The 15,711-nt window shown below is 47.7% G+C and overlaps 1 protein-coding gene across 1 annotated transcript; it reads left to right on the top strand.

Moving 5' to 3' along the window:
- The first annotated feature begins 542 nt into the window (after nt 1-542).
- Nucleotides 543-3,537, top strand: PTRH2 (peptidyl-tRNA hydrolase 2). The gene is made up of 2 exons (XM_015831947.1): nt 543-559; nt 2,656-3,537. The coding sequence occupies exon 2, from the start codon at nt 2,663-2,665 to the stop codon at nt 3,179-3,181; it is 519 nt and encodes a 172-aa protein (XP_015687433.1). The 5' UTR covers nt 543-559; nt 2,656-2,662; the 3' UTR covers nt 3,182-3,537.
- Nucleotides 3,538-15,711: the final 12,174 nt, after the last annotated feature.

The following is a 15,711-nucleotide window of genomic DNA, read 5'->3' as shown; positions in this document are numbered from 1 at the left end:
GCTCCTCCTCCGGCTCGGCCTCCTGGACTAGGGCCAACCCGGAAGTGAGGGATGGGTCGGCTCCTCAGCCCCGCCCATCCAACAAGAGGCGACGGGGCGTCACTTCCGGGCCTCGTTAGCCGGAAGCCCGGCCCCCCTTTCCGGTTTTCTGCCACCTGGCGAGTTGAAACGTTGAAGCGGGGAGAAGAAGAAGAAGAAGAAGAAAAAAAAAAGTAAGATGTCCTAAACTCCCAGGACTCCCCACTCCTGATTTCGCCCCTTCATCCTAATGAGGGCCGCCCCAGCACGGCCGGGCCCACTGAGGATGGGGGGTGGGGGAGGGAAATGGCGGCGGGGAATAGGGTGGGGGTGGGGGGGTCCGGCCACGAGCGAGGCGCCGCTCTATAGGGAAAGCGGAAAGGCGATTGGTCGAGCTGTCTCTCGCCGCTCCGCCCATCGCGGGAGTTGGCATTCCACTTCGGCACGCGCCGCGCCGTGATTGGCTGGGGTGTTTTTGTGACGTCTGGGAGCGTGACGTCGGCGGAGGCTGAGAGACAGCCAGGAGTCGGAGGGAAAGAAGGTGGGCCGAAAAAAAAAAAGAGGTGGGGGGGGCGGTACAGAGGAATGGAACGGCCTGCCGCCTTTTGAAGGGGCTTCTTTGCATAATAACAAGAACAACGAGTTGGAAGGGGCCTTAGAGGTCTTCTAGTCCAACCCCCTACTCGAGGAGGAGATCCTATACCAGTGTATCAACTTTGGCCATTTGAAGGTGGGTGGACTTCAACTCCCAGAATCCCCCAGCCAGCCACCTCCAGTGATGGACCTTTGCTGGCTGGGGAATTCTGGGAGTTGAAGTCCACCCACCTTCAAACGGCCACGGTTGAGAAATACTGCCCTGTACCATTTCAATCAAAGGGCTATCCCAGGGGTCTTCAAACTTGGCCCTTTTATGACTTGTGGACTTCAACTCCCAGAATTCCTCAGCCAGGCGTGCCTGGCTGAGGAATTCTGGGAGTTGAAGTCCACAAGTCATAAAAGGGCCAAGTTTGAAGACCCCTGGGCTATCCAGACTTTTCTTAAAAGCCTCCAGAAATGGATCACCCACAAGGGAAACTGGGATGGGATTCAGTGGGGAGCAGCGTTGGGGGTGGCGAGGCCTAGGCCCCGCTTCCCCTTCAACTGCCAAGGCTCGGGAGGTGACTTGGGGCTGGTCCCTGCCTCCCTACCAGGATGCCAGCTGGAAAGGGAAAAAGGTCTCGTCTGTGCTTAGGTATAAGAGCGGAGCAAATAAAAATACAGGTAGTATGTTTAGCCCAACATACGGGTAGTATGACTTATGACCACAATCGAGCCCAAAATTTATGTTGCTAAATGAGACATTAGCTGAGTGAGTTTTGCCCCGTTTTATGACTTTCCTCGCTGCATTTATTAAGGGAATCACTTCAGTTCTTAAATTAGTAACACGGTTGTTGAGTGAATCTTGCTTTTCCCCCCCTTGACTTTGCTTGTCAGAAGGTCACAAAATGGGATCACACGATCCTGGGACACTGCAACAGGTAGTCCTTGACATACGACCACAATTGGGACCAGAATTTCTGTTCCTAAGTAAGGTGGTTTTTAACTGAATCGTGCCCAGTTTTCTGTCTTTTTTGCCATGGTTGTTAAGTGAATCATGCAGTCATCAAGCAGATCAGGCTTCCCCCATTGATTTTGCTGCCTAGGAAGGTCAGAAACGGCAATCACATGACCCTGGGACACTGCAATCATTATAAATATGTGTTAGTTGCCAAATGCCCAAATTTTGATCGCATGACCATGTGGGTACTGCAATGGTCATAAGTGCGAGGACCAGTGCTTTTAGTCACTAAAGAAACAGTGGTTAGTGGAGGACTTTATGCATAATTGCAAGTTATTTAGAATACTGATAGAGACATATTTTGAGTTCAGGGTTAAAATGAAAACATCAAAGGCCCCTCAGAATTGAGTACTTTTCAAATCTTTACTAGCATGAATAAAACGTAATATTTTAACCAAAGACTTTCAAGGAAGTAAGAATATTTGTAAATATTATGGGACTGTCTTCTGTGGACATCAGTTTAAGGCTGAATTCCAATAGGTTGTCATCTGCATTTTCAAGAGAGTTCTGCCAAACCAGTATATCAGCATTGCATGTTCTGTTAGTATTCTTAAAGTTAAATGCATGAACGGGTAGTCCTCAAATTACGAGAACCGTTGAGCCCAAAATTTCTGTTACTAAGCGAAGACAGTTAAGTGAATTTTGCCCCATCGTATCCTCTTTCTTGCCACAGTTGTTAAGTGAATCACTGCAGTTGTTAAGTTAGTAACACGGTTGTTAATTGAATCTGGTTTCCCCACTGACTTTGCTTCTCAGAAGGATCTTAGGACACTTCAACCATCATAAATACAAGCCAGTTGCCACGTGTCTGAATTTTGATCACCTGGCCAGGGGGATGCTGCAACAGTTGTCAGTGTGAAAAACGGTCATAAGTCAAGTTTTTAACAGTGCTGTTGTAACTTCGAATGCTTACTAAATGAACTGTTGTAAGTCAAGGACTCCTGGTCTCTCCAAGCACAAAATAGGTTTGTGATCATGAAGGCCAGAACTCAAAGTTTTCCTAAAATGTCCCGACCATTGCTTTTCTCCTTGTTCTCCAGATGCATTATGGATTACCTGGCTAAGCCTGGGGTTTTTGGCCTAATTGCCGGTGTCACCTGTGGAGTATGCTTGGGCTGGAGCATACGAGCTCGGCTCTTCCGGCCAGCCAAATCCAGATTGACTATGATGGCCAACGAGCTGGGCAACGAAGCCAATATCATGGGCGAGTACGGAGAATTCAAGATGGTGATCGTAGTCAGGAATGACCTGAAGATGGGCAAGGGCAAAGTGGCTGCCCAGTGTGCCCACGCCGCCGTTTCCGCCTATAAGCAAGTCCACCACCGAAATCCAGAACTTTTGAAGCAGTGGGAATATTGTGGACAACCGAAGATGGTCCTCAAGGCGCCCGACGAGGAGACTCTCATTCAGCTCTTAAACGAGGCCAAAACGCTTGGCTTGACTGTGAGCTTAATCCAAGATGCCGGCCGTACACAAATTGCTCCAGGCTCCCGGACTGTCTTGGGCATTGGACCTGGACCAGCTGAGATTGTGGATAAAGTTTCCGGTCATCTGAAACTCTACTGAATGTGAAGTTCACCGTGTAAAGACGGTGAACTTGGGTGATTGAATATAAAACACAAAGAGAACACGCCATCTTCGTCCCAGTCCCTTCCCCAAAACAATAATTATCAAATGCAAATCCCAGATTATTTTTCTTTCATTAACACACACACACACTGATGCCCCACATATCTTTGCAGGCTCCACTTTCCTGTAACCAGTTAAACAGCTTCATGTTTGCACAGCTGCAGAAGCAGTTTACGCTCTTCTCTGACTTTGGATTTCTCGAATCAAGCCTTTTGAAATCTGGAGGAGAAAATGATCAGTAAGATATGGAAGGCATCACTACATAAGTTTCCAAATAAATGAATTACACGGACAGGAAGGGCACTTTGGCATCCTTTTAATATTAACTTTTAGGTGTCTTCTAGGCAAACTTTTAAAGACGGTCGAGCAGCAGCATCCAACAAAGCCGTTGATTTAAATGCAATCGATTGTGATTCTACAGGTAGTGCTCAACTTACGACCACACCCGAAGCTAAAATTTTTGTTGCTAAGCGAGAGAATTAAGTGAGTTTTATGACCTTTCTTGCCACAGTTGTTAAATGAATCACTGCAGTTAAGTTAGTATCCCGGTTGTTAAGCTAATCTGGCTCCCCCCCCCATTGACTTTGCTTGTCTGAAGGTCGCAAAAGGGGATGACGTGACCCCGGGACACTGCAATGGTCATAAATATGAGGCAGTTGCCAAGCGCCTGAATTTTGACCACGTGACCCTGGGGATGCTGCAAATGTTGTAAGTGTGAAAAACGGCCATCAGTCACTTTTTTCAGTGCCACTGTAACTTTGAACAGTCACTGAATTGGTTTAACACAAAATAAGATTTACTAAATCTTATTTTCTGGGTTTGGATAATACATTAAATCATGAACTAATCATATGGGCTGTGTTTGCGGAACATACTTAGCGATCAATTTGAAAGGGATGATGTTCCACGCCTTGAAAAATTGAGCAAGTTTGTGACTGACCTGGTTAAGGGCACCGTGCAAATGCAGGTTGCGTGTCATAAGAGCTCACAGCCACATTCCTTGGGTGTGCAAATTGCCACTCTTTGACCAAATCAATTTAACTCGTGATGAGTCCCAGGAAAGGGTACCTAGGCCACATCTACTAAACATTACGCATGAGGCGCTATTTTTACTCTTGATTTTAAGATCGTCAGGACAGCAGCCCAACAAGTCTATTGTGGAGTCCTTGGTGGTCTCTGAGCTTGGTTGTTTGCCAATGTTTCATTACCCAACTAGGTAGCATAATCAGTCCAACAGTGTGGAGTTTGCTGCCTGTTTAAACAGTAGCTTGGAGGTGTGATTTCCTTCATTAGGGTACTGCTTTCTGCTTGGTTGTTTTCTCTGGTATTAATCCCTGTTTATCTGGGGATTGGTTGCTGGAGAAGATGGGTTCTGCTCTTTTCCTTCTTAGCTTTTTTAAATGGTGTGTAAATGTGGTTTATCTCTGTGTGTCTGTTGATGGCTGATGAATAGGGAGCAAATCCCACACTCACTAACACTGATGATGTTACCTAGTTGGATAATGAAACATCCTGCAAGCAAACAACCAAACTCAGAGAGTGCTGAGGACCCCAGAGCTCAACGCTGAGCTACTGATATTCTCTTCCGTTGAAAGTCTTTGCATTTTCTTGGTACGTTCTCGATATCTGCCTTCCTGAAGAAATCATTTAGACAAGATAACGTGGCTTTTCTTCTTTCTGCTAATGTGCCTGCTTTCATCTGTAGATTATGGCTCCTTCCGTCTAGTCTCACCCTGGCTCTTTCCTCCAGTAGGATACAGGTTATAAATTTTGACAGAGAGGCTTCTGTTTGCTTCCTCTAGTCCTGGCGTTCCAATGAAACCAATACAAGGCCAGGCTTCTTTCAAAATCAGCCTTGTGAAATCTGACTAACGGCCAAGCCAAATTTATTTCTCCCTGCAATCCTCTTACATTGGGGGAGAAAAAGGAAGAATCAGCCGATTCTTGCACCAAGGACACTATTGAGGCAGGGGTCTTCAAACTTGGCCCTTTTATGACTTGTGGACTTCAACTCCCAGAATTACTCAGCCAGGTAACAAAGATTTAGTTCAACCCTGGTACTGGACGTAGAGAAACCTGCTTGCTGATTCATACATTGTGCTGAGGAACAAGATAATTTTTATGGGTTAAAGCCTAAAGTGGCTTAGCAGAGGAGTAAATGCTGTACATGTCAGCCTTTGGTGCTCATTTCAGAGTTCTCTGAATTGTGCCACTAGAATTCAGTGGTGCAGTTTTTTTTGTCATTCTGGGAATAACAGTATTCCCCTTAACTCCTCCTCAAGAACTAAAACCAAGGTTCATGTGTACTCCAGCAACATCACTGAATCACTAAGACAGGGGTCTTCAAACCTGGCCCTTTTATGACTTGCGGACTTCAACTCGTGCCTGGCTGAGGAATTCTGGAAGCTGAAGTCCACAAGTCATAAAAGGGGCCAAGTTTGAAGACCCCTGCTATTAAGGCAATATATCAATAGAACTTTTTGTTCCATTGCTAGAACAGGGATTAAAAAGCTTCCTTTGCTGAACTGCACTTACAGGTTGTCCTCAACTTAACAACCATTTGAAGTTAACAACGGACTCCCCTGGGGGTACTTCCCCCCCCCCGGTTCTGATGGCCAGCACCCATGATCCAACTCTCAGTTATATGATCCATGTTGGCAACCAGCCTGCATTTATGACCCATTGCAGTGACCCGCAATCACATGACCCACATTTTATAACAACAATAATAAAGTTGGAAGGGACCTTGGAGATCATTGAGTCCAACCCCCTGCTCAGGCAGGAAACCCTACACCATTTCAGACAAATGGCTGTCCAGTCTCTTCTTAAAAACGTCCAGTGTTGGAGCATTCACCACTTCTGGAGGCAGGTTGTTCCACTGGTTAATTGTTCTAACTGTCAGGAAGTTTCTCTTTAGTTCTAGGTTGCTTCTCTCCTTGATTAGTTTCCATCCATTGCTTCTTCTGCCTTCAGGTGCTTTGGAGAATAGCTTGACTCCCTCTTCTTTGGGGCAGCCCCTGAGATATTGGAAGACTGCTATCATGTCCCCCCTCGTCCTTCTCTTCATTAAACTAGACACGCCCAATTCCAGCAACCATTCCTTATATGTTTTAGCCTCCAGTCCCCTAATCATCTTTGTTGCTCTTCTCTGTACTCTTTCTAGAGTCTCAGCATCTTTTTTACATCGTGGTGACCAAAACTGGATGCAGTATTCCAAGTGTGGCATTACCAAGGCCTTGTAAAGTGGTATTAACACTTCACGTGATCTTGATTCTGTTCCTCTGTTAATGCAACCTAGCACTGTATTGGCTTTTTTGGCAGCTGAAGCACACTGCTGGCTCATATTTAAGTGATTGTCCACTAGGACTCTGAAATCCCTCTCACAGTTACTACTATTGAGCAACGTTTTTGCCCAAAGCCCGGCCTTTACTTGGCTTTTGGCAAAGACAGCCTATAGCGAACCATGGAGTCGCTTAACAACCATACTGCTCGCTTAATGACCTCTGTGAAAAAGGTTGCACAATCGGGTGGGTCCTGTAGGCAAGACCAGATTTAAGACTCCCAAATTACAACTGATGGGCAGGCTCCATTATAATCATACGTGTCGAGGACTACCTGTTCTCTAGGTGTGCACCTACTTTTCTGCCTTAAAAACAAAAGAGACAACTTGGCAAATAGCTTATCCTCCCCAACAGGCATCCCCATTTGGAAGTAACTACATCATCTAACACGGGTGGGGAACTCTGGCCCTTTTATGACTTGTGGACTTCCAGAATTCCTGAGAAAATGGTTACGCTCCCATCTCAACAATGCCAAATCTTCCACCCAGCCACAAACTAGGACGGGAGTCCCTGAAATATTTGCGGTATGGAAATATATCCTGTAATTTGGCCACTCGTCAATAATATTTACAGGTGGTCTTCAACGTATCGCCTCTACGTTGCGCCTAGCAACCGTTTGAAGTTACAACGGCACCATAAAAAAAGGGGACTGATGACCATTTTTCACACTTTATGACCGTTGCAGCACCTCCAGGGTCACCAGATCAGACATTCAGGTGCTCGACAACTGGATCGTATTTATGATGAACGTGATCACTTTTTGCGACCTGACAAGCAAAGTCAATGGGAAAGCCAGATTCACTTCACACCTAATGATAGTAATAATGATAGTAATAAGGTTACTAACTTAACATCTGCAGTGATTCACTTAACATCTGTGGCAAGAAAGGTTGTAAAATGGAGGGGGGGAACACACTTAGCAAGTGTCTCGCTTAGCAACAGTAGTTTTGGGCTCAGTTGTGACTGCTAAGTCGAGGACTGCCTGTATTATTACTAGATTTTTATCCTGCCTCCATTACTTTATAAGTAACTCCCTGTGGCAAACTTACATAATGTTCCTTCCTCCTATTTTCCCCACAGTCGCCACCCTGCGAGATGAGTTGGGCTGAGACGGAGCGACTCACCTAAAGCCATCCAGCTGGCTTTCAGGGTGACGTGGGGATTTGAACTCGGGATCCCCCACTTTCTAGCCTGGTGCCTTAACCGCGACGAGACCCAACTGGCTGTCACTGACTTAGCGGACAATTCTGCAAAATGCAACAACGCAGTTTTGCTTCAGGTTGCTCCAAGAAAAAGTCATCAGAGCTGCCAACCTCAACTTTCCACGTACCTTGAGAACGTAGCCTGTTTTTGCTCATGGGGGAATAAGGCTTAGGCCAGATTCAAAACACAAAAGCCGTCGCTCCGTTAGCAACTGCCTCGGCTTGAAATATTTATGCCAGAAAGCAACTGATGCAATAGCCTGCAACTCGAGCGATGTGAGGCAGTTGTAGGTTGGGAAGTTTGTGACCACCTCTGGCTTTTCTGAAAAGGTGTCGGGGAAAACTGCACCCCTGCTGCCCTCTGCTGCTCTCTTCCTCACCTAGTAACTGATCGCAAAATAATTGTCTTTTGTCTCCAGGAATGAGGCGTCTTTTATCTTGAAGGCTTCCCAAGGTGCTCCCTCCGTTCCAAGATGTTGTCGAGGTGACAACTCTTCCATGTGTCGACCCAGCCCTGTAAATGCTGGGGAAATGTAACTCTGTGCCATCTGGAGAGTAACGGCTTCCTCACTTATTTGTGTAAATGGGATGGACTTGAAAGCAAGGAAACATCTCTCCTTCTGCACAGATGAAGGGGGGGGGAAAATGGACAATGCCTCTGCCACACTTCCAACATATACTTTATCTGTGCATGCATGTTTCTGAAATGGGAAGAAGGAATGACCTTGACAGTGCCAACTGACAGCGACATTAGAAAGGAGAAGCTGGAGAAGGACTCACCGCCTGAAGGACAAACTCCAAGACAGTGGTGGCGAACCTAGGGCACGCGTGCCAGAGGCGGCACTCGGAGCCCTCTCTGTGGGCACACGCGCCATTGCCCCAACCCGCCTCCTCCCATGGCCCCCTCACCAGCAGCCCCCCAGAGAGTCGCCCCCGGGCATGGCCCGCACAAAGCAGCGCAGCCAAGGACATGGTAGCCGGGAAGCGGGGACAAGACTCTGCCCTTGCACCCCGTCACACGCAGATGATGCTGCGGGGCATGGGCGGAGGGCGTGGCCGCCATGGCGCTGCTGAGCCACTTGGGTGATCTGTGGTGGGCCATGTAGGTGGTGGGTGGCCCAGCAGGCAGGGCGGAGCAGGGACGAGGGTGGGGGACGGTTTGGTCTCTAAAAGGTCCGCCATCACTGCTCTAAGATGTGAAAAGTCAAGGCCAACGTTGGGAGAGGGGCTCCAACACATCTCAGGAATGACATCAGAGCTCTCTGTCCAGAGTAGTGAGGTGCTAGGAACAGCAACGATCCTGAGCAGAACCCTCAAACTCTCCCATTTTTGGTAGAGCAGAGGTCCCCAACCTTTTGGGCACCAGGGACCGGTTCCATGGAGAAAGGTTTTTCCACAGACCGGAGGGTGCGAGGATTTGTGTGCTGCTTGCATCCCACAGATGGGGCTTTGTTTGTGCGGACCAGTTGCTGGCATGGTGCGGCCCGGTACCAGTCCACGGACCAGGGGTTGGGGGATCCCTGTGGCAGAGGACCCAAAAGTGAGGAAGACACAGACCAGTCATAGGGGTGAGAAGAGAATTTGTGTGAGTACGTGTGTGTGTGTATAACTCCCTTTTTTACAATCCTGTAAACCCTTAATTCAGAGTACAACTGGATGGAGCAACTGGATGGAGCGGGGCATTGATTGGTCAGACGCCCTTCCTGATGCCTACGCAGAGTTCACAGTTCTCTTTGAGCCCTAGGAGAGAAACTATCTGCAGCTACTTAGGATTGAGTTCTCAACCTTCTGAGTGAGGCAAGCATCTTCACCACCAAGCCACTATGCCTCTGTGTGTGTGTGTGTGTGTGTGTCTGAAAATAAAAATAAAATAAATAAATAAATAAAAATCCTGAGTCCGGGACAGAACTTGAGAAAGCGTCTCAGACAAGACCCTTCCTAATTTTTGCAATGATAAAGGGGGTGGGGGGGAGAGCATATTCAGACTTGCAAGGTTTTGTTACCCTAGGTCAGGGTAACAAGTCATAAAAGAGCCAAGGTTGCCTACCCCTGCCCTAGCTTATAGCAGTGGTTCCCAACCTTTTCTATACCTCACACCCCTAGAACGCTTGATATATTCTCGCGCCCCTTACAAAAGTTCAAAATAACGGCAACAAATGATGCATATAGACTATAATTTTGAAAAGCCAAGTTTTCGCACCCCCTGGAATATCGTCTCGCACCCCCGGTTGGGAACCCCTGGCTTATAGTAAAAGGAGTATTGACATGCGTGACTTTGATTTCCTAATGTGGCTTACTCCAAAGGACAGTTTCTGATGGGGTGGCAACAGATAGTCCAACAGATGCTTTTGAAGGCAGCCGTATGAGTTTGCTGAAGGACACGGCTGCTTTAACCCTTCATTGAGGGGCAGTTTTGAAACCTCCCTCCTTCAAAAGTTTTACCCAGATCTCTGATCTCCGTTGCCTTCAAATTGTTTAGCCACGCGGTTCTCCCCTGCAAGAAACCTAATCCTTTGTAAGCTCTGATATTCTCGGCCCTGTAGCCAACGTAAGTGCTAGGAAGGGCCTGGATTCATTCCAATTTCATCCTAACTACAGGTCGTCCTCGACTTGTGACCAGAATGTCTTTTGCTAAGTAAGGTGGTTGTTAAGTAAGTCACACCCAATTTTACCTTTTTTGCCACAAGCAAATCACTGCAATTGTTAAGAGAATCATTTCAGTGAATCTGGCTTTTGCCACTGACTTTGCTTGTTGGAGGCCAGCTGAAAACATCCCAAATGGGGTTCAGGTGGGTCCTGGGATGCTGCAATCCTCACAAATATAAGCCAGTTGCCAAGAGCTTGAATTTTGATCACATAACCATTAAGGGTGTTGCAACGGTTGTAGGTGTGAGAACCACTCATAAGTCACATTTTTCAGTGTTGTTGTAACTTTGGTCATTAAGCGAATGATTTGTAAGTCAAGGACTACCCCTCTATGCAACAGACGCCCCTCTTTTTAACGTCCTACCTGTTGGGTCCGCGTGAAATCTGGAGTTCTCGTTCCGCCAGCGGAGGCCATTTGGATGGATAAACAGGACACTCATTCAAACGGCGTTGAACATTGAAGTCAATTTTTATTTCGAAGCTAAATATATTAAGGCAACTTAACATACCTATAACATGATCTTTTGTCAGATTTAAAACTGGAAACACTCAAAACTACAACCCTAAAGATTTTTTTTTTGTTTTGTTTTCTTACTTGGGAAGAAGAAGATGCCTTCAGCGGCTCGTGGCCCAGCCGAGGGCTTGAAAAAGTGCCATCAAATTTTCCTCGTTTCTAGCTCCGAGCATTTCCCATTCATCTCAAGGAATCTCCGATCAGTGCAAGTCACCTGCTCAAGATCCACTCCACACTCCACAATTTTGGAAATTTTGCTAAGTTGCTGGTTCCTGCTTCGGACCTGGAGAACACTGCCGAACTTTATATATATGTATATATTGGTTGTTTGTTTGTTTTGCTGTTTGAGGCCAAGCGCATACATCATAAAGGAGTTTGAAGAGATACATACTGAAAAACTACTATAGAGGATGTCCACAGTCCAGTCATTTATTATCATCTCTTTTTTTTTCCAATTTGAGTCATTTTTCAATTGCACAAGCAAAACCGAACAGCGATTGGGGTTTCCCAAATGCCCCTTTCCATTCTCTCTCTCTCTCTCTCTCTCTTTCTGTCTTTCTTCTGTACACTCCGGGGGGAGGGAAAGTGATTTAGGAACACCACAATATCCAACGTACACAAACTGGAGGGCGAGGTTAGTCAGAAACACGCAAGATTGGATTTATGGTGCCCCCCCCTTTGCATCTTGTTCCTCAGTGGAATATAAAATGGTCCCCACAAAAAAAAAAAAGCGCACTAACACAACGGAAGGGTCAGTGGGATTACACACGGAGTGAGCAAAAAAACACTTGGCGTTCTCTGTACATCTAACTGGAAACCTGCATAGGTTTAAATGGAGCCTCTACTGGGTGGGTCTTTTTTTAAAAAAAAAAAAAAATTCAGGACAGGTTTTCCGTATGTTATCTGCGAGCTTTCTCTCTCTCTCTCTCTCTTTTGTTTCACAATTTATTTATTTCAAGAGCCGAGCCATCCAAAATTTATCTTTTAGTGTTTCAACCCCACCACTAAAATCCTCCTTTCACCCACCCCCCGCCCCCTGCCCTTCAGAATAAGCCTTTTTTTGATTACGTGCTATTTGGGGCGAAACCGGTCACTCTTACGTTACCCTGAACCGAAAAGAGATCTGACCGTTTTTCCAAGTTACCAGGGTGCAAATGGGGAAGAGAGTCACAAGACAACAGGGGGGGAGGGTCACATCAGAAGCAATCTTGCAAAAAATAAGGGACGGTGGGGTGGGGGGAGAAGCCTGCTGGAAGATTTAAAAGTATTCCCGCCGGAGGGGGAAAAATGTGGAATGTGAAGAAAGGGGGAGATGGCGGTTTTTTGGGGGGGTGTCCGAGAGCATGTGGGAAGGAAGGGGAGAGGAGGAACAAACAGAAAACACAAGTCCTTCATAAAATAAATGTTACGAGGACACGAGGTTGTTGTTTTTTTTTCTCCCTCGGCGTCGGCATGAGAGGGATGGTGGAGGTTCCACAAAAGGATGCTGGTTCCCCGCTGGCTTCCTTACATGCTGTATCCAAACCCAGGTTGGGGTTGCGCGTACGGAGGTGCAGTGTAGCCGTAGCCAAAAGGTGCTTGAGGGGGGACCGCCACGCTGGGACCAGCCGTCAACATGAGCTGGGGTTGACCTGAAGGAAGGAAAGGAGGAAGGAAAGAAAGAAAATGGAGCAAGGGGTTAAAGAGCTCTCTGGAAATTGAGTTGGGGCAACTGGATTTATTTTCCTCTTGTTGGTTTGAGACGTTTCGCCAGAACGGGGCTGGACTAGAAGACCTCCAATGTCCCTTCCAACTCTGTTATTCTGAACAAGTTGATTAGGGGAATCTTGAGTACTGGTGGTCCTTCAATTACCATCATTCGACTGGTACTGAAAAAAGTAACTTACAACTGTTTTTCTCATGACCTTTGGAGCATCGCCATGGTCACATGATCAAAATCGGGACACTTTTGGCAACCGACTCACATTTATGACGGTCGCAGTGTCCCCGGGGGTCATGTGATCACCTTTCTCGAACTTCCGACAAACAAAGTCCATGGGGGAAGCCAGATTCACTTAACAACCTAGTTCCTAACTTAACAACTGCAGTGATGCCCTTAACAACGGTGCCAAGAAAGGTCGTAAAAATGGGGCAAAACGCACTGAACTGTCTCGCCTGCTTCGCAACGGAAATTTGGGGCTCAATGACGGTCGTAAGTCGAGGAAAACCTGCAGGCGGAAAGTCATTGGATGGTACAAGCTCCTAAAATGCATCTCAAAGATCGTTAAATATGGCCTCCCAGACGAGCCTGTAAAGTGGCCCTGAACATCCTGGGGACTGATGAGAGAGCAGCATCAAAAATGACAGGGCTCCATTGTCTGCATCTGAGGGTGAAGCATATAGGGCAGGGGTAGGCAACCTTGGCTCTTTTATGACTCGCGGACTTCAACTCCCAGAATTCCTGAGCCGGCACGGCTGGCTCAGGAATTCTGGGAGTTGTGATGTGCAGGTTCTGAGGTTTTGCTTTAAAAATACAGGAAGCCGGAAGTTGCCTTCAAGCTTTACGGTTTTTTTATTCAGCTGAACAAAGAACAGGCTTCTCTACAAAGACAAAAAGCCCCAAATAGCAGAAAAACCTTATTTTTATACCTACTTTGATTACATAAGCCAGTGATGGCGAACCTTTTAGAGACCGAGTGCCCAAAAACTGGCCCTGCCCCCGTTCCACTCCCTTCCCCGCCCCACCCCATCCCACCTGCCTGTAGGGCCACTCACCACCTCCAGGGTCCACCGCAGATCGCCCAGGCAGCCCAGCAGCGCCATGGCGGCCATGCCTTCTGCCCGCGCCCCGCAGCATCAACTGTGCATGATGGGGCATGAGGGCAGTCTTGTCTACGCTGCCTGGCTGCCATGTCCTTGGCTGCGCTGCTCCGTGTGGGCCACGCTTGGGGGCGACTCTCCTCCAGGGGGGCTGCTGGTGAGAAGGGGGTCGTGGGGGGAGGCGAGGCTGGGGCAACGGCACGTGTGCCCACAGAGAGGGCTCCAAGTGCCGCCTCTGGCACGTGTGCCATAGGTTCGCCACCACTGACATAAGCAATTCACCCAGCAAAGCTGACACACCTAAGATATAGACTTCGCCCTTTAAGGCTGGCACACTATATAGATAAGGAAGAAAGCAGAAGTAGCTAGTATGTTCCCTTTGGGGTGTTTCACCCCCCCCCCCGAGACACCATATGTTCACCGTTGGGTGGTTTGGGTGTTTCCCCCAAGACACCAGCTGTCCTCGGGTGGGTTTAGAACATTGGGTGTTTCCTTTGCTGTCCTTTCATGACCCTGCATTCATGGGCTTGCAAATGGCCAGAGAGAAGGGAAACATCTGCACGTATTCACAATTGATACTGGCCCCTGGTCATCAGTTGAAGTCCACGAGTCATAAAATAGCCAAGGTTGCCTACCCCTGGTATAGGGGATTCCTGTAGCCGGCCACTTTTCTGGGCATGGCTAGTCTAGTGAAGAGAAGGACCAGGGGAGACATGATAGCAGTGTCTCAATATTTGAGGGGCTGTCACAGAGAGGAGGGGGTTAAGCTATTCTCCAAAGCACCTGAAGGCCAGGCAAGGAATAAAGGATGGAAACTGATCAAGGAGAGATTCAACCAAGAAATAAGGAGGAATTTTCTGACAATGAGAACTATCAACTAATGGAACAGATTGCCTTCAGAAGTTGTAGGAGCTTCACCACTGGAAGTGTTCAAGAAGAGATTGGACTGCTATCTGTTAGAAATGGTGTAGGGTCTCCTGCTTGGGCGGGGGGTTGGACTAGATGACCTACAAGATCCCTTCGAACTCTATTTATTCTGATTCTGATTCTTGATGCCTTTCCATATTCCTGCACCAACATCAGGGTTTCTTTCCCAAAAGACACGGCAATGTGTCGGTGAAGATTCACAGTCATCCAGGTAGAATTGTCTGGAAGTTGACTTGGGGCATGTGGGCTTATTTTTCTTCCCTATTTGATTTCCCTAACCAACCTCCTCAGACTGAACAAGCTGCTTGGATGGGCGGTGAAACGTCTCAAACCAACAAGAAAAATAAGTCCAATTGCCCTGGTCCCAAAAGTGCTTTTCCAAAAGGCAACTGGGCTTTCTTGTTTTCGCTTCTCAACCCAAGAAGCTGCTTTGGAAAGTTATCTTCAGAACAAGAACCTTCTTCAGAACTGAAGAAGCTCCTTGGATGAAAAGGAGCTTCTTTTCAAAAGAAAAAAAACAAAAAAAACCCCAAGAAAGTCTGTCTTTTGAAAAAGCACCAGGACCTGCAGGACTGAGAATCTCCACAGACATTCAATTGCCAAGACTCAACTTCCAGACAACTCTAAGCTGGATGACTGAGGACCGACTTATTAAAGCAGTGGTGGTGAACCTATGGCACGGGTGCCAGAGGCGGCACTCAGAGCCCTCTCTGTGGGCACACATGCCGTTGCCCCAGCCTCGCCTCCCCCCATGATCCCCTCCTCTCCAGCAGCCCCCCTGGAGGAGAGTCGCCCCGGACATGGCAGCCAGGCAGCGTAGACAAGACTCTGCCCTCACGCCCCATCCCGCACAGTTGATGCTGCGGGGCACGGGCAGAGGGCGTGGCCGCCATGGCGCTGCTGGGCTGCCTGGGCAATCTGTGGCGAGTCCTGGAGGCATTGAGTGGCCCTGCGGGCAGGCGGGGTGGGGGATGGGGTGGGAGCAGGGGGTGGAGCGGGGGCAGGGCTAGTTTTTGGGCACTCAGTCTCTAAAAGGTT

Source organism: Protobothrops mucrosquamatus, unplaced genomic scaffold (assembly GCF_001527695.2).
Source record: "Protobothrops mucrosquamatus isolate PMUCROS unplaced genomic scaffold, P.Mucros_1.0 scaffold_291, whole genome shotgun sequence".
Taxonomy (NCBI): Eukaryota; Metazoa; Chordata; class Lepidosauria; order Squamata; family Viperidae; genus Protobothrops; species Protobothrops mucrosquamatus.
This window is presented reverse-complemented; position numbering and strand designations above follow the sequence as displayed.